Here is a 24269-nt window from a genome sequence, read left to right as displayed (position 1 = left end):
AGGGTCTCAGTCTAACCCAAGCTGACCTGAAATTCACTGGGTAGTTTCAGGGTGGCCTTGAACTCACATTGATCCTCCTACCTTTGCTCCCAAGTGCTGGGATTAAAGGCATGTGCCACCACACCCAGATGTCCACCTAGATGGAATTCAGATTGAGGTTTGTACTATGCTTCATAGCCCAAATCCATGATCCAGCTTGAAGATCAACTCAGGTTTTGCCATGCTGTGTTTGAGAAACACGAGGACATTGTTCTTTAGTATCACATCCCTGTACAGGGTCTTTTGAGAAGCCACTCTTGCCAGGTGAAGTCCTCAATAGCCTGAAATGATAACAGATTCTATTCCTGGATCAGGAACATCTGGCATTTTCTCTATGAACCTTTATATATCAGCATGTCACAGAGTGATAGAAGCTTGAGACAGAGACTCCCAGGACTCCTAAGAAGGGGCTGAACATGGAAGCAGATTTTAAGAGAGTGGATAGTGTGTACCCAGCCTAGTCCTCTATTCTTAGTAACTAATGGGTTATATTAGATTAGACAGAATCATCTTTCATGTAACATGAGTAGTCTCTGGAAATCTTCAGGGAAGAACTAGGGGTATGTCCCTTTACTTTCAGAGCTTGAGAAGGGATTTAGGAATTTTGAGCATCAAGAGCATCCTTCTATGTCATCCTTTGGTGGTGGATATATTGCTGTGTCCAATTCTATTCTGAAAGCAGTAGGCTGGCATGATGGCACATGCTTTTAACCCTAGCACTTGGGAGGCTGAGCTAGGAGGATCACAATGAGGTTGAGGCCTGCATGGGACTACAGAGTGAGTTTCAGGTCAGCCTGGGTTAGAGTGAGATCCTACCTAAAAAATGTATAAAAATGCTATTCTTAAAACAAAGGTTGGTAAAATATGGATTAACTGTACAGTTCTCTCATTACCCCTCATCTCATATAACTTTTCTAAGACGGCAGATTCTTTTCCTTACCTCCTTGCTTTGTGTTCATAAAAGACTCATAGCTCAGGGATTTTTTTTTTTTTTGATGTGGCTTCCTATCAATTTCCTTTTTGAACATTAAAGTAGTGTTGGATGAGAGACTTAGCTTCAATTTACTCAACGAATTGGTGAGCATATCTACTACTTGACAGGAAGGAAGGAAGGAAACAAGGAAAAGGAAGACAGTAAAAATACAAAGATGGGGCTGGAGAGGTTGCTTACCAGTTAAGGCATTTACCTGCAAAGCCAAAGGACTCAGGTTCGATTCCCCAGGACCTACATAAGCCAGATGCACAAGATGGCACATACATCTGGGATTTGTTTACAGTGGCTGAAGGCCCTGACACACCCATTCTCTCTTTCTCTCTCTCCCTCTCAAATAAATAATCTAAAATATTGTTTTAAAAAATACAAAGATGAATAGGACATACAATCCCTTTCTTTCTCAGTGAAACAATTACCCTCTAATACAATACAATGGAAAATGTGGTAAATACTTACAATATATATAGTAGGATAGTTACTGGATGAGATTGGAAGGTGGGAACTTTGGGCCGTGGCCTAATTCTAATTAGACATATTTTGGGTATCAGTTTCACCCTGAATATGTCCACTGGGAATGAAACCCTCTGTGAAGCATAACCCTTTCCAGGTTCTCTGTTTCTGTCAATCATCCGTGATGTTATTTCTCTTCCTTTCCACACACCCCAGCTGCATGCTCCACCAGTCTACACATGCAGACACATCTTTTCTAGGTTCTTTTCCTAACACTGACCTACAGTCACTCTCTTATCAGAAACAAAACTGCCATGAATTGTTAATCCAGAGTCAAGTAGAACAAGTAGGTCTATAAGAGAAGGAGAAACACTGGACATGAAATCACAATACTGACTGTTCTGGGTATGTGGTGGGTATGGAAAAAAGTCTTAATATAATACTCCTTTTCTGCCATGGCATCTGTCGTCTGTAGTAGTCTGATACCTCATCTGCCTGGTACCCAGAACCAGGTTGTCATGATGTGTAGGAAAGTAACAGTTGTCACAACGTTAACTCATTCTCTAATAACTGAGCACCCATATCCATCTTCTGTGTATCTGCTTCCTGTTGGTTTATTCTTTACTGACATGCATATTCTCTTTTACAATGAAATATGATTAACTTGTGAAATGAACCTGCACAGGGGATGGAAGGTGGAAGATTCCATGAGGTCATTGGTGTGATAGTACTGAACTGGTGGATTCTGATGCAGGACACTTTGGTGGGCTTGAGCCACTTGATAAGTGATGATGGCAAGACATCTTATGCATGTATTTTGAATAGCAAAGATTGGGGACCTTTGGATAAAAATGATGAAACTTTCTAATATATTTGTAAAAATTAACTTATTTATAATATGAAGGTCAAAAGTGAGTTAAAGTATGTTGGATCATGTTATGTGATTTTTTAAGCAGAAATTGTATCAGAGATGTCAATAGACTGAATTCTAGGTTTGTTGTAGCTAAGTAAATTAAAGTAGGTTTGGAAATAAGCCTGTAGGATGTTGATGGGAACATGTCTACATGCTAAAAGGGAGAGAACGTCTTACACTGGACAGTGTCTGGCCAGAACCTGATAAGCTTATTAGAAACTGCTCTCATTGGTGGCCTAAATACCTAAATCATGTTCATGCCAACTGAAAAATAAAAACAAAATATAGTAAAAGTGTCCTGGGAGTACCCTCAAGCCCCTGGGTATGAGGACCAATGTGGTGTTGAGTTAACAAAGGGTCCTTGCTGTCCATATAAACTCTGGGGCAGAGCTCATGATGCAAAGCTACTTTTTCTCTTAAGCTTCACCTGGTCTTCCAAAATGAGCTATGCAGGCTCATCACAGAGATGGTGAGAAGAGAACAGAAGTTAGGATACAGCAAGGACCTCATTGTTTTAAGTGCATTCAAATTCTTGAAACAATATGTGCTGTGGTCTCATCAGGTAGGAGAGAGGCCATGGAGTTTCTTCCTTGTCTGGCAAGGTGACTCTGAACCAAATGGACCACTGCCAGCTAGTTCAGAACTTCCCTAAAATTTTATTAAGGCTGCAGAATGTCAGACTTGTGGCTTTAGGTACTTACTGGCTGGTTCCTTATTTAGTTTACCCCAAACAGTACTTATTCATCCTTGGCCTCTTCTTGTGTTGGGATGGAACTAGGTCATTGTATGTTAAACGCACCCCCTACTGCAGACATATTTCCCAGCCCTGCCCGCTGCATCACCCATGCTCAGCAAAACAAGATGGAACTCCTGCCCCTTCTGCTTTGGAGCTTCTGCTGTGCTGGCTCCCTGGCAGGCCACACTCCACCTCTGTTTCAGTCCCACTTGCTGTGGCCCTCATTCACTCAGTCTTTCTTCCCTGACACTTCCCCAAAGCCTGCTCCTCTCAGTATGCACAGAACTCCAAGGGACCAGGGCCTCAGATTTTGTTACCAACTGTAGTCATTGATACTGGTTGGAACTGACAAAAAAACAGAGCTGATATTTTTCATTTGGAATTTCTTTATATTCAATTATTATGGTCACTTTAAAGTGGAAAATGCACAAAAATTTTAAAAATTGGAAATTTATTCATCCTTAGAAGCAGCTAAATTAACTTGCTATTTTTCCTTCTGATGTCTTCAATTTTATTTTTTCTATTTCTGAGATTAGGCACATACAAAACTACATTCTTCTTTTACTCAAAATAAATTTTAAAAGAGCTAGATCATTGACTGAGAATCCTTTAAGATCTTGTCCTTTCTTTGTATTTTAAGCTTCATAACCATAAATGTAGATATGAAGAAAGTAAGTTGTAAGAACCTAAGATCTCATGCAGTTCTCAAAAAATAGTGATTCCTTTTCCTTGTTACCTAACTTGGAGCAAATACTCAGCTTTTATTTATGTTTTGAGTACTGGAGATGGAACCTAGGGCCTTGCACATTCTTGGCAAGTATTCTACCAGTAACTGCATTTTTAGCCCTTGGTTTGTTGAGAAAGGGACTTGCTATGTAGGTCAGGCTGGCCTCAAACTTATGATCCTCCTGCCTCATCCTTGTAAGGGCTGGGACTACAGGTATGAGCAACAATACGTAGTGTACTTACATTTTTATTTCTCATGAAATGTTAAGGTTTATCCCAAGGTTTAAATGTGCACATGAACACACACACACATACGCGCAGACATGCATACACATGCAAGAGTGGTATAACATAGCGATGGCTCTGAAGAAGATCTGGTGTCTCTTCTAGTAGGTGCAGGGGCTGAGAAGCACAGCTGGAGGGCCTGCGGCAGTCTGGGCTGGTACCCTTGTCCTAGGTTTTGTTGATTCCTTGATTTCTTACTTTTTTTTTCCATGCAAATACTTTTAGTTGTGTAGTTCTACTCAATAGCTGCTCCTGTTCAGAGCATTACTGCATTACTGCATTACTGGTATGCTTAACTATTGCAGCGGGGCAAACTAGCTCTGGTGATTATGTTTTCTCTGGTGCTGCTTGCTTGCTAAAATGCTCCACCTTTCCAGGAAATAGCCACTGGTTCTTGGACAGAAGATAACCACCTGACCCAGCTGTAAACCTGGCCAGATCTATAAGCAACAGGTGTGTTTTCACATTTTACACCAGCTTCTGAAACCAGGCGACAAGTGCCAATCATATCCAAGAATCACCCTTCCACTACCTAAAAGTTTCTAATTTTCTTTCTCTCTCCCTCTGTCTCTGTCTCTCTCTCTCTCTGTCCTCTCCTGCCTCAGCCTCTGCTGGGATTGCAGGCGTGTGCCACCAGGTCCTGCTTTTGCCAGTCTCTCCTGTACTCTGGTGGCTGCTTGCCCCTCCCCTTGCACATCAGCTTTGCTCTGAGAGATGACTACATATCCATCTTTTGCTTCCCATGCTGATCGGTAAACTCCTTCTTTGGGCATCTTATAATTAAAATTCCTAAAACAAAGCCAGGTGTGATGGTGCATGCCTTTAATCCCAGCCCTTGGGAGACAGAGGTAGGAGGGTCACCATGAGTTAGAGACCACCATGATACTACATAGTGATTTCCATGTCAGCCTGGGCTAGAGTGAGACTCTACCTTGGAAAACCAAAACAAAACAAAACAAGCAACAACAACAGCAACAAAAAAAAGAACAAAAGCTGTAATGTAAAATGCTGAAAGCAGGACTTTTCTCAACTTGGGAGGAAACCTCAGCTTTAGTCTCCACTGCCTACTAATGTGGTCTAGGCTGCTGGCATTTCTTGCTTGGACTGTTTCTGTGTTTCTGTGTTTTACTCTGTTCTCAACACAACATCTCAAAGGATTCTGTCAAAATCTCAATTAGATCATGTAACCTTCTGTTCAAAGCCTTCCTTCCCAGAGAAAACCAATTCAAAACCTCAGTTTTTTTCCTGCCAGGTCTTGCCTCTTGCTGTCTCTCAGAAACAGCTTCTGTTTCTCTGAATAAGCCCCAGTGCTCCAGCCACAGGCTTGCACAAGGCCCCTGCTCTTAACACATTCAAGCACTAATCTCACCAGAGGACCTCCTCTGGCCCTGCCAAAATGGAACGCCACTCTAATGACCCCTTCACAGTCACCACCTGACAGACTCCGGCCAGGACCCTTCAGAGGGGGCTGCACAAGGGCAGGTCCAGGCCTTCTACTGCGTGCTCTGGGCTCACCACAGAACCTGCCTGAGGTATACATTGAAGCATTGGCATTTCTCTCACTTAATAAGACCTGGATGTGAGTCCTTTCTGTAAGGTTTGGGAGTGACCAAGACTACAGAAAACACTCTGAGGCAAAGATGGAAGCTTTATTTCGGGAAAAGCACAGGCTGCCAGGACTGACTCTCAGGAGTGGAGCAGTCAACTTTGAGATTTCAGATAATGCACTATATAGAGCTCTTCAGTTGGGGGAAGGTGAGGAAGGGAAAAGAACTCCTTTGTTCTTTACATTAGCCATAGGGTATGAGACCAGAAATGACAGGTGGGAGATAAGAAGGCAGGAAACATAGACCTGGGCCATTGTTAGGCAAGGAAGGGATAATGGTTGGGTGGTTTCTTAAGGAATGTAGATGACCCACTTCCTTGTGTCTGTCACCATTCTGCTGTCTTCAGTGACTCCATTTTGTCCTGACCTAACACTTTATAGTTAATAGCCTGATTGCAGGCCCACACAGTCCAATGGCTACTCTTCCACCCAGGTGAAGGGTCTGGGCTATGCTGAAGGGCCAGAGAGAAAGAAAAAAGAGCAAAGAGAAGAAGAGTTGGTGGGGATTCTTGGCATAGACACATGTGGTGAATTTCCTCATGTGTGTTCTTGTTTCTGTTAAGTTTTAGGTCTATTTTAATGTGCATTTTAATTTTTCCTATTTAATAAAAAATAATCAATAAAAATAGTAGAGCTGGAGAGATGGCTTAGCAGTTAAGGCGCTTGCTTGCAAAGCCAAAGGACCCAGGTTTGATTCCCCAAGACCCATATAAGCCAGATGCACAAGGTTGTACATGCATCTGGAGTTTGTTTGCAGTGGCTAGAGGCCCTAGCATGGCCATTATCTCTCCTATACCCCCTCCCCATGTGTCTTTGTCTCTTTCGTTCTCAAATAAATAAAGTATATAAGAAGGACCTTGTATATGAATTTGGAAATGCCTAATTCCTAAATTTATTTTGGATAGGCTTAATTCCTCTTCTTTTAAACAAGAGTCAAAGATGGCAGGGGTTGCTTTGGGTATGTATTAAGGAAATCAGTACAACAATATCACAAAGGACTCAGAGCAGGAGGAATCATGTTATGGACAGATCTGGGTGGCAACCAACAGCTCCAATTGTGTCCATGAGTGGTTTCAGCTGACCCCAGGCCACCTGGCCTCTTGCTTATCCTGGAATGGCAGCTTTGTTGTACCATCCTCCAGTGCTGTGGTTGCCGGTAATATGTCGCTCTCATGTCACATATTGTTTTCCTCTGTGAAAGAAACAGAAATCTCACCAACTTTCCCCTTAACACCATATCAGCATTGACATTTTCCTTTTCTTTTTATACTGGTAGCAGATAGTGGTGTCTGGTGCTGACTATAAATCTGACAAGGCCAGTGGACCCTGGGCATACTGTGTGTTAATAGTTCAGTCACTGGAAGGGATCAATGTTTGTTTGATCATGAGTTAGTTTCTGCAGGGCCACTGTGCTGCCATGCAGCCTCCAGAGAAGCACTGTCCTCATAGACACATGGATTTCCAGGGCTGCCACCAAGGACCCTATGCACCCTTCTTGTTCCTGTGTCAAATGCCTCTCAAGAGTCCTTTTCAGCCAGCTCCAGTGAGGGACCCACAGTGTCCAAGTCAGTCAAATGATGACAAACCCTCCCATGGGGGCAGGTATCTTGTGGAATTCTCTGCTTCCTAGGTTCCGTGTGTCCTAGTCCTCAGGCCTCCTTCCAACAGAAGCTCACATCCCAGCAGTGCCCGTGCTACAGCCACTCCACCACGCCCCCACCCTCCCCAGCCCAGGGGTTTGGGTCTGGGCTGGAAGCCAAGAGGAAGCCACTGCTCCTTCAGAGGTCATGTGCAGGGGGCAAAGCTTGAGCACTTAGCCACCAGGAATCCTATTTACAACAGCAGGGCTGTAACCACTCAGAAATATTAATAGTTTTGGCTTCAGTTCCAGAATTGCAAAGCCAAAAAAAAAAAAAAAAAAGCCTTCCTTTAGTTACACTCCTTTAATAGTAAAAGTTAAGGAAAGTTCATTCAGGAATTTTTGTTCTTTTGAGGGATAGGGAGAAAACAGAAATGACCTTTTAATGCATATTTTAATATGAAAGAAATGTAGGACAAATGTATACATATTTGTAGCATAAATGTCCCTTGGCTTTTTTGTCTTAAATGATAAAAAGCTGTCCATGTTCACCCATCAGCTGGTGCAGACCACTGTTCTTCCTGTGATCTTTGGAAAGTGTATGTTTGCCCGATAGTTCCCATTTCATACCATCTTCAGCTAACCTGATGCCCTAAGGGTACCTTCTCCATGGGAACCTAAGGATGACTGTGTTGTTACTGGTGTTCTAAATGTATCATAATTTCCTCAAGGTGAGGTCAGTGGGGTTTGAAGGAGGGATGGCACAGTCACCAGTGCAGCTCATAAATGTTGAAAAGACGGGAAATGCAGGGTTCTTATGGACTGCAGTGTCCCTTGGGTTTAAGTTCATCAAGTAAGAAATTTTTTGACATGAAACCACTGGTCAGTCAATGCACATCCGTGTTTGAGGCCCTGTGTCCTCTTCTTTTTGGCTATTGCAATGATACAGAATGATTGCCATCTTCCCTTAGGATAATATGACTATACTGTTCTTGTAAATAGAGAAACATAATTTAAAAGCCCTTTAACATGCACTTGAATGGAGACATACATTATTGTATGGCAATGAGATGATCATTTAAGTTTAATGGGTCTTCTGAAATGTACTGATGGTACTAAGGAGATTGCTCAGTGGTTAAGTGCATTTTCTGCTCAAGCAGGAGGGCCAGAGGGGGCCTAAAACTTTCCAAGTTTGAATCTCCATATCTCATGTAAAACAGCTGGGTGTGGCCACATGTATCTATAACCCCAGTGTTGTAAAGGGGAGCAGAGATCAGGGAATAGCCTGGGCTCAGGAAAATACCTTTATCATTAAGAGATTCCAGCTCAAATAAACATGGGCAGAGTAACAATGAAATGGGAAGTTCTGTTCTGGCTACCTCCTCTTCATGCTTCAAGTAACAGGTAGCAGCATAAAGCAAAGAGTCAATCCATTTAACTTCATAGATTATACACTGGAGACATACAAGTGTTGTACCTCAGATGACCTCCTCTCCCTCTGCCCCACTACAGGAGAGTACATGGGGCACAGAAAGAGCACATACACATGCATAACACACACACACACACACACACACTGCACACCATGCAACATTACACACACATACACCATCCAACATTGCACATACAAGCAAAAAAAGACAGAAAGAAATGTACTGACAGTGCTTTGGTTATTAAATACATTCTCTTTGAAGGAGTTAATCAGAATTTTTCATAGGCCAAGTGTCATTAGTTATCTCTGTGCTTGGGTTTGAGTAAATACAGCTTTGTTCTCAGTCATAAGGTGATTTTTTCAGTGACTGCCTCTTTAATTTCAGCACTGAGACCTGTGGTTAGCTCAGTGTAGACTTCATGGAGTAGTGTTATGCACTGCTAGAGCCCTCGGGTTCTTGTCCTTTGTAGTACTTTCCAACAACCTCCAGCACCGTGAACCTGCAGGCAAGCAAGCAAGGGCCTTCTGGGGATTTGTTAGGAACTGCTGGTCCTTAAACATCAACATGTTCTCCTTTTTTTCTTTTCCAGTGAGTGGGTTAATCGAGCTCCGTCCATTCATTTTCTGAGAGTGTTAATTTGTCTGAGGCTGCTAATGCGGGATCCATGTTATCAGGTTTGTTGGAAAAAAAATTTAAATATGTTTTATAGTTGTTACAAAAATGCACTAGTAGGTGGGCTTTTCACCAAAGTAGACATTGTTGACATTTTTCTTTCTTAGATACAATTAAGGTTTCTTCTAAATTCTGGGTACATGCCACTTGCTATTTGAAAATATTAAAAGGAAGTGATTGGTAAGCAGGTGCAACACTTGTATGTCTCCAGTGTATAATCTATGAAGTTAAATGGATTGACTCTTTGCTTTATGCTGCTACCTGTTACTTGAAGCATGATGAGTTCAAGGAGGTACATAGTCGGCCATGTACTCAAGCATGTCATGGCATGCAGCAGGGACAAGAAAGGGCCTCACCATGTAGCCTTAGAGTCAGTCCACAGGAACAGCAGGGCTGTAGCCTTAGTAGTTCCCAAGAGCCTATCCCAGCTCCCTAGCTGACTACTGTGAGCCCAGGAGAACACAGTTGGAGAGAGCTTCAAGGCTGGCTGTATCAGATGGTAGTAAATATTTCAAACATCTCTCTGCTAATTGCACTATTGCATTTTTTTCCTACACAGTATTTTCTTTAATGGCCTGTCATCACAAGCTCCTGGGACTCATTCCACTCAGATCTTTTATTGTGGATTCAGTTTTGTTGGATAATTCTTGTTTAAGTCAAAATGTTTCCCTTTATCACCCTCACCATAATTTTCTGCAAACTTGGCACTTAAAAAAGTGTTTTGTTTCCTGGGGCTGGAGAGATGGCTCAGTAAGGTGCTTGCCTGCAAAGCGTAAAGCCCCCAGCACCCATGTGACACCAGATGCATAGAGTGCTGCATGTATCTGGAGTTTGTTTGCAGTGGCTGGAGGCCTTGGTGCACCCATTCTCTCTGTCTATCTCTCTTCTCTCTCTCTCTCTACTTGCAAATAAATAATATTTCCTGACCTCCATCCATCTAGGTCATAGGTCATACAAGGTCAGAGTGACCTGAGTGTCCATAGTGGAGCTGGAAACAATCTAGATATCCCCTGAATGAGGACAGATCAGCCTCTGTGGCATACTTGTAGAATGTAACACTGCCCAGCAGACATCAATGAACGAACGTGACATACCCAGCAAGAAGCCAGACCAGAAGGAGGGCACACAGTGTGTGACTCCACTTACACAAAGTACTGTTTTATACATCCATCGTTAGCCCAGTGTGGCAACAAACAAGCCAGGCGTTACCTGGGGAAGTGTTGGGGAGAAAGGTGGAAGGGATTAGGAAGGGCACAAGGAGATGTTGCTTAGTGGGTCTGTAGTGGGTGTTGATGATACACATCTTCAGCCTTGCCAAACTCAGCCCTTTGTTGTATCACTTATACCTCGTGAAAGGGGAGGACAGGCAGCTACTTAGATGTTCATTAGAAGGGGATTAATGAAATGAATTTTGGATACCTATAAAAGAATATTATGCAACTGGTTTTTAAAATGATGTTATTCTGTGTGTGCCAATATGAAATGATCCCACAAATAAATTATTAGTTGTGAAATGTAAAAAAAAAAAATGTTTTGTGGGCTGGAGAGATGGCTTAGTGGTTAAGGCACTTGCCTACAAAGCCAAAGGACCCAGGTTCAACTCCCCAGGACCTATATAATCCAGATGCACAAGGTGGCACAACGCATCTGGAGTTTGTAGTAGCCAGAGGCCCTGGCATGCCCATTCTTCCTCTCTGCTTATCTTATAAATAAATAAATACAAGATATTTTAAAAGTATTTTGCTCTGGCTTTCCAGTCATGGGGTTCATGGTCTCTGTATGTCCTTTCTTTAGAGGCTGTACCCTTCTCACGCATATTCTAAATTAGGTCTGTGCTTTTTTTTATATCAGCCAACTGTATCCCTTTGGATATGTGACAGGACGTCCTCTGAATGGCATTATATCCTAGTTATGACCTTTCCTTCATGATCAGCCATACAAAACTGTGTGGTCCATGCATTTTTGAGATGTCTTCTTCCAAAGCTCTGTGGGTGGTGTATGAGGATGCACCCTGAATTTGATTTTCCCTGGATGAGGCCTACAGCGTGTTCACTGCTCCCACGTTGTCAGTATTAGTGCCCTCTTTAATTTGATATGTCTCAGTTTGAAAGAAAGGATTATATGTATCATTATTAACAAGAGTATTCAAGGAGGAAAAACCAGTTTTCTGACTTATAAATATCAACAAAATACCTTGGTACTACACTTGATCTTAGCCAAAAGGCTGAGAAGCGATACCTTGATGATAGTCTGTTGAGAAAACTGTAACAATGTATTTCCCTTCTGCTCATCTCCCCTCTCAATACACACGCATTTATGGAGTCCTTGATGCACTGGAAGAAGGGTGATAACACTCCTCTTTAGGAAAGAATGTAATGACCACTTTGTTATGAGCCTCTGCTCCCTGGCATGCTTCCCACCAGAACAGCCTGTGCTCAGCCAGTTGTGTAACACCTTGAGTTGCCAAGAATTGTTGGCCCAGGTCATTCTAGCAAATATCAGCAAACCTTTACCATCACCACACATTCTTCTTCTCTTGTTGAATTAGTATGAGGACTCAGAGGGGAGCTCCAAACCACCTTTACTTTTCATGTCCAAGCCCTCCTGCCTGTGTCATCCTTATAAAATTACAGCATTTGTGGCTTTCTACAGGGGCCTAAAGCCACTCTGCTGGGAGCTGTCTCATGTTCTCTTCTTTGTTTCTTGAAATATTTGGGTTATGTAACTTCCTTCTTTATTCTTTTTTATCTTATTTTTGGTTTTTCAAGGTAGAGTCTTCATCTAGCTCAGTCTGACCTGGAATTCACTATGTAGTCTCAGGGTAGCCTTGAACTCAGAGATCTTCCTACCCCTGCCTACCAAGTGCTGGGATTAAAGGCGTGTGCCATCACACCCAGCTTTGCTCTTCTAAAATTTAAAAAAATTTTTACTTTGTTCTTTCAAAAGTAAAATTCCTTCTCCTTGCTAAGGCATACCTGTTGCAGTCAGGTTCACATTGCTGGTAGACATCACCCAACCAAGAGCAGCTTGTGGGAAAAAGAGATTCATTTTGGCTTACATGCTTGAGGGGAAGCTCCACAATGGCAGGGGAAAATGATGGCATGAGCAGAGTGTAGACATCACCCCTGGCCCACATAAGGTAGACAACAGGAGCAGGAGAGTGTGCCAAACACTAGCAAGGGAAGCTGGCTATCACAGCCATAAGCCCACCCCCAGCAATACACTGTCTCCATCAGCTGGGAACATAGCATTCAGAATACCTAAGTTTATGGGGGACACTTGAATCAAACCACCACAGCACCCTTACACTGTTTTCTTTCTTATAGTACCGGGGACTCCCTTCCTAGTTCTCCTTATCATAAAATATTTTCATTTATCCTCTTTTTTCTTTAATTGCTTTTCTTTCATTTCCTGTCTTTCCTTAATTATTTTCTTCTGAAACAGGGTCTCACTGTGTAATCCTGCCTGCCTCTAACTCAAGTCCTCCTGCCTTGGCTTCCCAAGCGCTAGGATCACAGGTGTGCACTAGCACACCGGCTACCAAGAAGACTCTTTGCTCCTTCCTGGCCTCTTTCCCTTTCTCTTTTTCTACCTTCTTTACAACTTGAAAACTCCTGTTTTTGTGGCTATTGGTTTTTCAAGGCAGAGTCTCACTTTAGCCTAGGCTGAACTGAAACTCACTTTGTAGCACCAGGTTTCCCTTGATTTCATGAACCTTTCATATCAGCCTCTGGGTGATGAAAAACCCAATCTTTTTTGAAAAAAAAAAATTATTTATTTATTTATTTATTTAGAGAGAGAAAGAGGCAGATAGAGAGAATGGGTATGCCAGGGCCTACAGCAACTGCAAACAAACTCCAAACGCATGCACTACCATGTGCATCTGACTGATGTGGGTACTGGGGAATCAAACCTTGGCTTTGTGGTCAAACACCTTAACTGCTAAGCCATCTCTCTAGACCTGAAAAGCCCAATCTTGAGTGCTACAAAAGAGGTCAAAGAAAAGAAAATGTACAATTATAGCACAACACTAGAGGTATATAAGTGATTTTAGAGGGTGAGTTTGGTGAGTGAATGTGAATTCAAAACAGTTTATCTTCTTGCCTCATAGGAGAAAGATCATTCTTAAAGCTGAATAATAAGCACATAATCATAATGCTACAGGATATAGAATAAGACCAGGTAAACTGTTCAAGTTCAGAAATAGAGCCCAGCAAGCCAGGAATGCCATGCAGCTCCTACAGTGACTTATGGGTTGAGGCAGTCCATTTATAATATTCATGATAACAATAAGAATGGAAACATGTTAGTTGAAACTGGTTATTTTCATGTACTTGCTTGGCAAACTGAAACTAGCTTCACAAATCCCATTTAGTAGTCCTGTTATTCAGCACTGCTGTTAAAAGTTAAGCATTGAGAATAACACTTAAGGGCTGGAGAGATGGCTTAGCGGTTAAGCGCTTGCCTGTGAAGCCTAAGGACCCCGGTTCGAGGCTCACTTCCCCAGGTCCCACGTTAGCCAGATGCACAAGGGGGCGCACGCGTCTGGAGTTCGTTTGCAGAGGCTGGAAGCCCTGGCGCGCCCATTCTCTCTCCCTCTATCTGTCTTTCTCTCTGTGTCTGTCGCTCTCAAATAAATAAATTTTTTTAAAAAAAAAAGAATAACACTTAAGAGCCAGGCATGGTGATGCGTACCTTTAATCTCAGCACTCAGAGGCAGATTTAGGAGGATCTCTGAGTTTGAGGTCAGCCTGGAATTACAGAGAGTTCCAGGTCAGCTTGGGCTAGAGTGAGACCCTGCCTCAGAAAAAAAAAGGGAAAAATAAGAATAATACTCAAGCTCAATGTGGTAGATTTAATACTAGAAACAAATTGAATTGAATATACCATCAGATACATAATCATGGCTAATTTTGAAGGAAATTTGCTATTTATTGAAAAAATATTTGTAAAGGAATCTTTCATCATTTAAAAAATATTTTTTATGGGCCATTCATGGTGGCACACACCTTTAATCCCAGTACTTGGGAAGCAGAGGTTGGAGGATTGCCGTGAGTTCGAGGCCAGCCTGAGACTACATAGTGAATTCCAGGTCAGCCTGGGCTAAAGCAAGACCCTACCTCGAAAAACCAATATATATATATACATATACATATGAATGAATGATTTATTTATTTATTTATTTATTTATTTATTTGAAAGAGAGAGAGAATGGGCATGCTAGGATCACTAGCTTACGTGGGCCCTGGAGAATTGAACCAGGATCCTTTAGCTTTGTAGGCAAACACCTTAGCCACTAAGCCATCTTTCCAGCACCTCTTTTAGCATTTTAATTTCACAAATTTATTATGTCATAAGTTGTGATTCAAGAAAAAGTAAAACATGTTCTTAAATTTTACAGGCATTCAATAAATGTGCATTGAGGGAGTGAATAGATGGGTAGATGGATAAAGGGCAGAAAAAATTTATCAAACATGGCAAAGGAACTATTTCTAGTGGGAGATTAAGGCCTAAATTTACAAGTAAATATCACAAGGGTATACTTCTGATAGTCTAATAGTAAACATCTTAATGAAGCAGGTGATACAATAGATAATAATTTATATATTTATATGTATAAGAAACCTCAGGCTAAAAATGTACTTTTTAATAAAGGGACATATAAGACATCCAAATACTATAACAAGTCAATGACCTACACTACATATTTAAGACACAGACATCCACATTTATAGAAGATGACTATCAATGAGTTTTTTTTTCTAATTTTCACTCTCATTCAATGAGAATTGTCATTGATAGAATTATCAGTATTCTATCAATGGCCATCTTATTTAAAATCCTGTCATATTCCTTTATTTGAATTAGTAAAAATATTTAAGCTGACATTTTGAACCATATATTATTTTAATAAGTTACTGTGAGTTTTTCTCTAGATATCTTGATGGAGCTGTTCACTTTGGAACAAAATGATAAGTTTATTCGTTTTGGGCATTTCCAAGGGAGACATACTGTTACAGTTTCTATACTTACAAAGAATCTAATGCTTTGAGGTGCTATGGTACCTTGCATTTTAACACAGTCAAGCATTTCACTGACTGTTCTTGTGCTAATCATTCTGCTTGAGCAATCTACATTATTTTGTTATAAATAACAGTAATAAGAAAAGTAATGAAAACACTAAAATAAACAAGATTCCTATTTTTCCTGTTACCTAGAACACAGAATTATTAAAGATGATTGACTTTCCATTTTCCTGACTCAAATTTGATAAGTCTCATGAATAGATTAGTTTTTACTGGACAAAACCATATCTTTAGTATCATATTTACTATTTGACTTTGGATGAGAGACAATAATGATAGTAGAGAATTTGTTTTCAAAAATTTCTACAGCCTAACATGGTGGCACATGCCTTTAATCCCAACATTCAGGAGGCAGAAGTAGGAGGATCACCATGAGTTCGAGGCCACCCTGAGAATTCAGAGTGAATTCCATGTCAGCCTGGGCTAAAGTGAGATTCTACCTCAAAAAACAACAAAAAATGTCTACAGAACATTTTTTTCTCATTCTATTTAGAATGCATTTCAGAATGATGAAGGCAATTAGGGATGGATAGGGTTCTCACTACTTAAATTTCATATTACATCATCTTGAAACATTAGAAGCATTTAATTCAGTTGATTAAAATATCCTTTTCTTGACCCAGATATCCTGGTCTTTTGCTTACCTTCATCAATGCATATCTTTTTTAAATATTATTTTTGACAAGTTAATACATGTACATAATGTACTGTTTTTAAAGGTAAGGTCTCTAGCCCAGGCTAACCTGGAACTCACTCTGTACTCCTAGGCTGGCCTTGAATTCACAGTAATCCTCCTATCTCCGCCTTCCTAGTGCTCAGATTGAAGTCATGTACCACCACATTTGGCTTTTATAATGTATTTTGATCCTATTTATTATACTTTATTATCCCACTCCCAATAAACCCCTTCTTCTTCCCAACTAATCTCCTTTCTAATTTCATGTTCTTTTTGGTGAACCACTGAGTTAGGATTTCTTGCATGAGCAACTTACCTGTGGCTACACCACTGAAGAGTATGACTCCCTGTCCCACAGCAGCCACTAACTGCCAACAGCTCCTCTGGAAGGGATGGGGTCTTACCACACCTCAACATCCAGGAGAGAATGTTGATGGGCTCCGTCATTTACACACACAGCTGTTGTGCGTTCATGAGTGTAGCAGACATGTTGTATCCACTAGAGAGGGCTTCACAGCACTCCTCCTGCCCTTCAGTTCTTACATTTTTCCTGCTGCTCCCTCCGTCTCTGAGTCTTACAGGGGGAGGTATAGAGGTTCTGTTTTTGACTGGTACACAATAGTCACTTATTCTCAGCATGTTTGGCAGCTGTGATACTGTGTGTTGAACTTTGCTCACTGCAGACACACACACAAAATCTTCATTGATCAAGGCTGAGAGCAGTACTAATTTATTGGTATAAAAATAAATATTTACGAGATAGTTTAACAACCTGTCCATTTCATATAACAGTAGTAGTATGTCCATCCTGCCCAACCCCCACCCTCATACATTCTATGACTTCCCAGGTTGCAGGCTTTTGACCAAATTTAGAATACCAGGCATGAATTCCCTCCTATGAAGTGGGACTCAAATCCAACCAGAAAGTGGTTGGTTACTTCCATAATGGTCATTATTTTTTAAACACTTTTATCTTATTTGTGTGTGTGTGTGTGTGTGTGTGTGTGTGTGTGTGTGTGTGTGTGTGTGAGAGAGAGAGAGAGAGAGAGAGAGAGAGAGAGAGAGAGAGAGGGAGGGAGGGAGGGAGGGAGGGAGGGAGGGAGGGAGAAAATGGTCATGTCAAGGTCTTCAACCACTGCAAACAAACTTCTGATGCATGCACCACCTTGTGCATCTGGCTTATGTGGGTCCTGAGGAATCAAACCTGGGTCCTTTGGCTTTGCAGACATGCACCTTAACATGCACTAAGCAGTCTCTCCAGCCATGTAATGGTCATTATTGACAGTTTATTGCATCAGGGGGCACATCTTGCCTGGAAGGTTGGTTGTGGAGTACCAGGGTCCACAACTGGGTAAGGTTATCGAGGACATTTCTCCTCTAGCAGCCTGCATAGCACTTTCTGGCAATATGAAAGCTATCCAGCTTCCATTCCAGTTTGATTTTTCTATGTCATGCAGTTAAAATGTGTGGCATATTCCACAATAGAGACTTACCATCTAATATGTAGCAATTTCTTTCTTGTGGCTGGGACAAAATACAGGATAGAAGAAACTTATGGAAGGAAAGTATTTCCAATTTAGAGTTCTGAGGGGAAGTTTCATTATGGTTGGAAAAGCATTGCAGAAGCAGACCAATGGGCATCACCAGCTGGAAGAAAGTATGGAGAGTTAGGTGCAGCAAGTGAGGCTGGACCTCTCCCAGTGACATACCTCCTCCAGAAAGGCTCCACCAGCTGGAAGTTAAGTATGAGGCTTAATCCAAACACATCAGACTGCAGGGTGTGTTTTACTTTCAGACCAGCACCATCATGCCTGTGGTCACCATAGACTCATGGCCATTTTGTGATACAAAATGCATTCAACCCAACTTTAAAAGTCCCCACAGTCTTTCCAGTCCCAGCACTTCAAAAGTCAAACCCAAAGTCTCATTTGAGACCCAAAACACTCTCTTAACTGTGAGCTCTACAAAATCAAAGCACATGTTATGTACATCTAGTATGTAATGGCATACAATGAGCATTCTCATTCCAAATAGGAGGAATGGGGGTATAGCATGGAAAGACTGGAAAGTTGTAAGATCAAAGAACAGTAAGGTAAATGTCAAACCCTGCAGCTCTAAGTTGGGCATCAGTGACTTGTGTGAAAGCATCTGTGCTCCATAAGGCTTGGATAAGTCCATCCCTCCAGCTGTGCTGTTTGTTTTCTTGGCAGAATCCACCCAGAGCCAGAATCTTTCCTTGATGGCCATCTCATGGTCCTGGCATCTGAAATGCTGGATTTTTCCATTGCTACCCATGGTTCACTTTCACAGCTTCACTCGGTAGCCTCACAGGACCTCCTTGAAAGGACTTTGACCCTATCTCACACTGCCCAGCATTGGTAGCTCTCTGGAATGATGCAATTTATGATCCTCTGTGTTCTCATTTTTAATACCTACAAAACCAATTCCACATGGACAACACTGCCAGAATATTGATCCTCCTTGATTCTTTTGGAGTTGCTTTTCATACAGCATAAAAGAGAATGATCTAAGTTAATTCTTCTGCATGTAGATATCCGCTTTCTAGCTGTATGCTGTCTTTTCTCCAGTATGTACTTTTGGCATCTTTTAAAAATATTTTATTTATTTATTTATGTGTGTGAGAGAGAAAGAGAGGCAGATGGAGAGAAAGGAGAGAGGAAGAGAAAGTGGGGCCAGGGAGAAGGCATGCCAGGGCCTCTAGCCACTGCAAACAAACTCTAGATGCTTGTGCCACCTGGTTTTACATGGGTACTGGGGAATCAAATCTGGGTCCTTTGCCTTTGCCTTTGCTGGCAAGTGCCTTAGCCACTAAGCCATCTCTCCAGTCTTATTTTTGGCATTTCTGTCAAAAATCAAGTAACTGTAGTTGTGTTGACTGATATCAGGGTCTTCTGTTCTACCCCATTGATCTAGGTATCTGTTTTTGTGCCACCACCATGCTGTTTTTATTATAATATTGCTGTATAACTTGAAATCAACGTGGTGATACTTACAGTAGTGTTCTTTTAGGTGTGGACATTTTTTTTTTCTATCTGAGGCCTTTTATGCTTCCATATAAATTTTAAGGTTGTTTTGTCTATTCTATAAAGAATGGTTATGGAAATTTGATTGGAATTTCATTGAATCTCTTTGTTGCAGGATGACCATCTTTACAATCTTAATTTTTCCAATTTATGAGCACAGGCAGTCTTTCGAACTCTTAGTTTCTTCATCAGTTTCTTTCTTCAGTGTTTCAAAGCTTTCATTGTAAAGGTCTTCCACTTCCTTGATTAGGTTTATTCTGAGGTATTTTATTCATTTTGGGAAGCTATTATGAATGGGATTGTTTTTCTGATTTCTTTCCAAGTTAGTTTGTCATTAGCAAATAAAAAGGTTACTGATTTTTATATGTTAAATTTGTATCCTCTTAATTTGCTGAAAGAGTTTATCAGCTCTAGGATTTTTCTGTTGAGTCTTTAGGGTATCTTATGTATATAATCAGATTATCTGCAAATAAAGGCACTTTAACTTCATCTTTTCATATTTTCATCACTTTTATATATTTCAGTTATTTTACTACTCTAGCTAAGACCCCAAGATCTATTTTGAATAGAATGGGGAAGTGGATGCCTTGTACTGTTTCTGATCTTAGTGGAATTGCTTTGTGTTTTTATCATGCTAAAACATGATGTTCGCTATAAAATTATCATATATTGTCTTTATTGTTCTAAGATATGCCTCTGTCATTCCTAGTTTCTCCAGGGTCCTTATCATTAAGAAATGTTGGGTTTTTGTCTAAAGACTTTTCTGCTTCAGTGGAGATGACCATGTGATTTTTGTCTTTTAATTTATTTATGTGATGAATTATAGTTATTTATTTACATATGATGGCCATACCTGCATCTCTGAATTATTCTTAATATTTTCAATTTAGTTTGCAAGTATATTATTGGAAATTTTCATCTATGCTAATTAGTAATACTGATCCATGATTTCCTTTTTTGTGTTGTTGCATCTTGATCTGGTTTTGGTATCAGAGTAAAACTGATTATAAAGTCTGGAAGTATACCTTCCCTTTCTACCTTGTGGAATAAGTTGAAAAGCATTGATTTCAGTTCTTTTGTAAAGATCTGATAGAATTCTACAGGAAATCCAACACCTACAATTGTTTCTTTTGTCTTTTTTTTAAACTGGGAGATTACTGCTTCAATAACTACTTGTTATAGATCTATCTAAATTATTTATTTGTCTTGTTTAACTTTGGCAGGGTGTGTTTATCTAGAAATCAATCCTTTTTTAGATTTTCAGTTAGTGGAATATAAATAAAGGTTCTTAGTGTATATGCTTATGACTTCTGAATTTCATTCATATCTTGTAATTTCTCCCTTTGTATGAGTAATTTTATTAATTTAGTTCTCTTTCTTTAATTTGGCTAATTTTATTAACTTAGTTCTCTTTCTTTAGTTAATCTAACTTTTTTCAGTCTGGTTTATCTTTTAAAAGAATTCTTTGTTTCATTATTTTTTTGTTTTTTATTTCTTTAATTTCTTCTCTGATCTTAATTATTTCTTGCCATGTACAACTGTGGTGCCTTGGATATGGAGTGTCCCCCATGCACTCATGTATTTGAATACTTTATTCCCAGTTGGTGGTGCTGCCTAGAAGGGTGTGGCATCTTTAGGAGATATTCTTGCTGGAGGAAGTGTGTCACTGAGGGTAGACCTCGAGGTACTAAAGCTGAGTCCTGCTTGTTCCTTTGACTCCCTCACTGCCGGGGTGAAGATATGATGCCGCTCTCTCTGGTTGTCATGCTTCCCCTGCCATGGTAGACTTCCCCTCTGAACGGTAAGCCAAAACAAACCATTTTCTTCTACAACCTTTGAGTTGAGTATTTTGTCCCAGCAGTAAGAAGATTTCTGATACAGTTTTGGTTGTTCCTGTCTCCCCTAAAACTGTTAGATGTATCATTGAGTTGTTTTTTTGAGATCACTCTGATTTTGTAATGTGAGAATTTAGAGTTATAAAATAACTTCTTAGGACTGGTTTCATTATATTCCACATGTTTTGGTATTTTGTATTTTCATTTTTACTCTATTCTGGGAACTTTTTGATGTCTTTCTTGACTTCTTCAATAGCTCATTCATTTGCATCATTGTGTTGTTTCACTACCATGAGTTTGTCCATTTTCAGTAACTTCTCTCGCTTTACTCCATCATGGTCAAATAGAAGACTACCTCTAGTCATGCCGCCTCATTCCCATCAGGGCTGATGTATTTCACCAAGTCCCACATACAAGTTTGTCTCTGGAAGCCAATGTACATTTCACAAGCGCTTGCAGGGCCAGAGTGCACTTCACAGACAAAGGATCAACAAAGTACAATTACTGCCTCCACGGCAGAACTTGGGAAACACTAGCATGTTCCCTTATTGTTACTGTTACTAGGTGGATAACTACCTTGCCGTGGTAAACATTTTAAAAGGATGTTGTTCATGATCAATCATCCCAGCGTTCTCTGTCCCTTCATGGCTTTCTGTCTAATCCCAAGAGCTGGCTCTTCCCAGTCTTGTATTCACATGTCTGCTCTGGTATTTATGCTTTGCAATTTGGGCTCATGTCCCAGGCCTGTCATAGTTGATTCCCCTAACATTCTAACATTGTCTCAGCAATCCCCTTATGGACTAGTGGAACTGTTCCTGAGAGTTACAGAACATAGTGAAGTTTTTTTCTACAGAACTTCCATGTCCCTTTGAACCTTCTGTTCTCTCTTGTATTTTCTACCTTTTCCCATTGTATTAAACAAGTCTTTCCATCCTGTCATCAGTCTTTACCCAGAGACCTCTGCTCTTAGGAAGTATTCCTTGGGCCTCTCAGCAGGAAGTCATGAGGATCTCTTCTTGGTGTGTCTAGCACTAACTGTATAAACTGTTTCCTACCTTTTGGTTATTTGTATGCCTACTTTACGCTTCCCTGAAGCTTAGTGTCAGCTATGTGTTTGTGTCTTTTTCAGAGCTCAACTAGTCATTTTACATAGGAGTGAAAAAAAATTGTAGAATAAGTAGAAATGGTTTCAAAAGATATTTTTGCTTTTGTATATGTAAAACATAACATTACCAGTAAGGTTCATGCATAAAATATCATCATGTTCTCTCATTGTAGCTCTTTGAGAGTGAACTACCTTTATGAGGCTTCAAATTGATAAGCAGTTCTGGAAATTTTTTGTTCATTTTTTATTTATTTATTTATTTATTTGAGAGCAACAGACCCAGAGAAAGACAGATAGAGGGAGAGAGAGAGAATGGGCGTGCCAGGGCTTCCAGCCACTGCAAACGAACTCCAGACACGTGCGCCCCCTTGTGCATCTGGCTAACGTGGGACCTGGGGAACTGAGCCTCGAACTGGGGTCCTTAGGCTTCACAGGCAAGCACTTAACCGCTAAGCCATCTCTCCAGCCCAGTTCTGGAAATTTTTTATTACTTTTTAAAAAATTTTATTTTTATTTATATATTGGGGAAAGAGAGAGATAGAAAGAGAGGTGGGAGGAGAATTGGAATATCAGGGCCTCTAGCTGCTACAAATAAAGTCCAAACTCATGAGCCACCTTGCACATCTGGCTTATGTGGGTACTGGGAAATAAAACTTGAGTCCTTAGGCTTATCAGGCAAGTGCTTTAACGTTAACAACTAAGCAATCTCTCCAGTCCTTTCTTTTTACTTTTTGAGACAGTAATATGCTATGTATCCTGAGCCTCAAATTCTTGACCATCCTCTTGCCTCAGCTTCCCAAGTGCTGGAATTCCAGGTGTGCATCACCATGCCTGGACAAAGAAACAGTTTTAATTGAGTAAAAAATGTTTCTTCATACTTAAAAGCAAGGGATGTTCAAGGTTTCTAATTTACATTGAACTGAGAAAAGAAACAGACCCAGGTAGCCTTGAGAACCAGCCAGTGCTGTTACAGGATGAGAGTGATAAGGCTTGTTTCATAGACTTCCTTGTGTGCATGTTAAGTAAGGAAATAAGTTGGTTGGATTAAGGAGGTAAGGGTACTTGGAAGCACACTGACCTTCAGATAAAGGTCAGTAAGGATAACTCCACTTGTAAAGGGTCCAAACTCATGCCTTACTTAGCCTTCGCCTACACTTCCTTTCTTCTCTAACTAGCACTTTGAGGGCAGTTTCAGAAGTAGGTACTATCAGAGAAATGCCTACTTATTGATAATTGGGTTAAAAGCTGCATCTAGAGGCCTATACAAAGAGTAGGCTCACACTTATTTAAAATATGGGTTTCATGGGACTCATAACTTTGAGAAGTTCTGTAGTCTGTTGAAGCAAGGCCTCTCAAACTATAACAAATCACCTGGGGGGGTCTTGCTCAAACTCAGGGTGACTTGAGTAGGTGGTTGTAGAAGTGATGACTGCATTTTCAAGGACCACACTGGGCAAGGAGCTGGACGCAGGACCTGGGATTTGGAGGATGCTGTGCTCATCCAGGCTCTGTTAGGAAAAATGATTTGTTTTTTGAAACCCAGTGTTCTAGATTTGTAACACGAGAGCGTTGAACAGTGTCTAACAGCTCTTCCCAAGTGTTAACAGATTTTGATGACAGGAGGGAGTACGGATAATAAGGAGGCAGGCCAAAGTTCTGAACATAATTCATCATATTCATTAACAATCTTAATTGTAGTAGCAATTACAAATACGAAATATTCTGTGTTTATCTTAGAATGTAGGTTTTCTAGAAATAGTGATACATTTTATGATGTTAGTAAGGAATCCACATGTAAAATATATTTCCATTCATCCTTTAATATATTCTCTTGTTTTTTATTTCTTAGGAAATACTCCATAACTTGGGTGGGATTGAAAACTTAGCTCAGGTAAGATTCCTTCTATGATCCCTGGTTTTACTTTTTCATTCTGAGACATGGTGTGGGCAAAGATTAAATATACTTGTGATTAAAAAAAAGTGGTTGCTTTGTGTTAGCTGCCTGTTTGGGTTGGGAAATACAGAGTTGATAAATGTAGTCCTGAGGTGCTATGCTCACAGGGCAGGGCAGGATCCCAAACTTTTTTTTC

At 40.6% G+C, this 24269-nt stretch overlaps 1 protein-coding gene and 1 pseudogene across 4 annotated transcripts in view; one reads left to right on the top strand and one right to left on the bottom strand.

The window, feature by feature from the left end:
- Nucleotides 1-24269, top strand: part of Nek10 (NIMA related kinase 10) — a 172176-nt gene that overhangs the window by 38695 nt on the left and 109212 nt on the right. For 3 of the 4 annotated variants that reach the window (XM_045152444.1, XM_045152443.1, XM_045152445.1), the window contains 2 exons: nucleotides 9351-9435; nucleotides 24029-24070. In XM_045152444.1, the coding sequence (XP_045008379.1) occupies nucleotides 9351-9435; nucleotides 24029-24070 (127 nt within the window). Of the gene's footprint in view, nucleotides 1-4520; nucleotides 4597-9350; nucleotides 9436-24028; nucleotides 24071-24269 lie in introns of all 4 variants that reach the window. The other variant, XM_045152446.1, reaches the window with a different exon arrangement.
- LOC123461757 lies at nucleotides 11553-11669 on the bottom strand (annotated as a pseudogene).

Source organism: Jaculus jaculus, chromosome 6 (assembly GCF_020740685.1).
Source record: "Jaculus jaculus isolate mJacJac1 chromosome 6, mJacJac1.mat.Y.cur, whole genome shotgun sequence".
NCBI lineage: Eukaryota > Metazoa > Chordata > Mammalia > Rodentia > Dipodidae > Jaculus > Jaculus jaculus.
The sequence above is the reverse complement of the archived record's forward strand: the minus strand, read 5'-3'. Positions and strand labels throughout refer to the sequence as shown.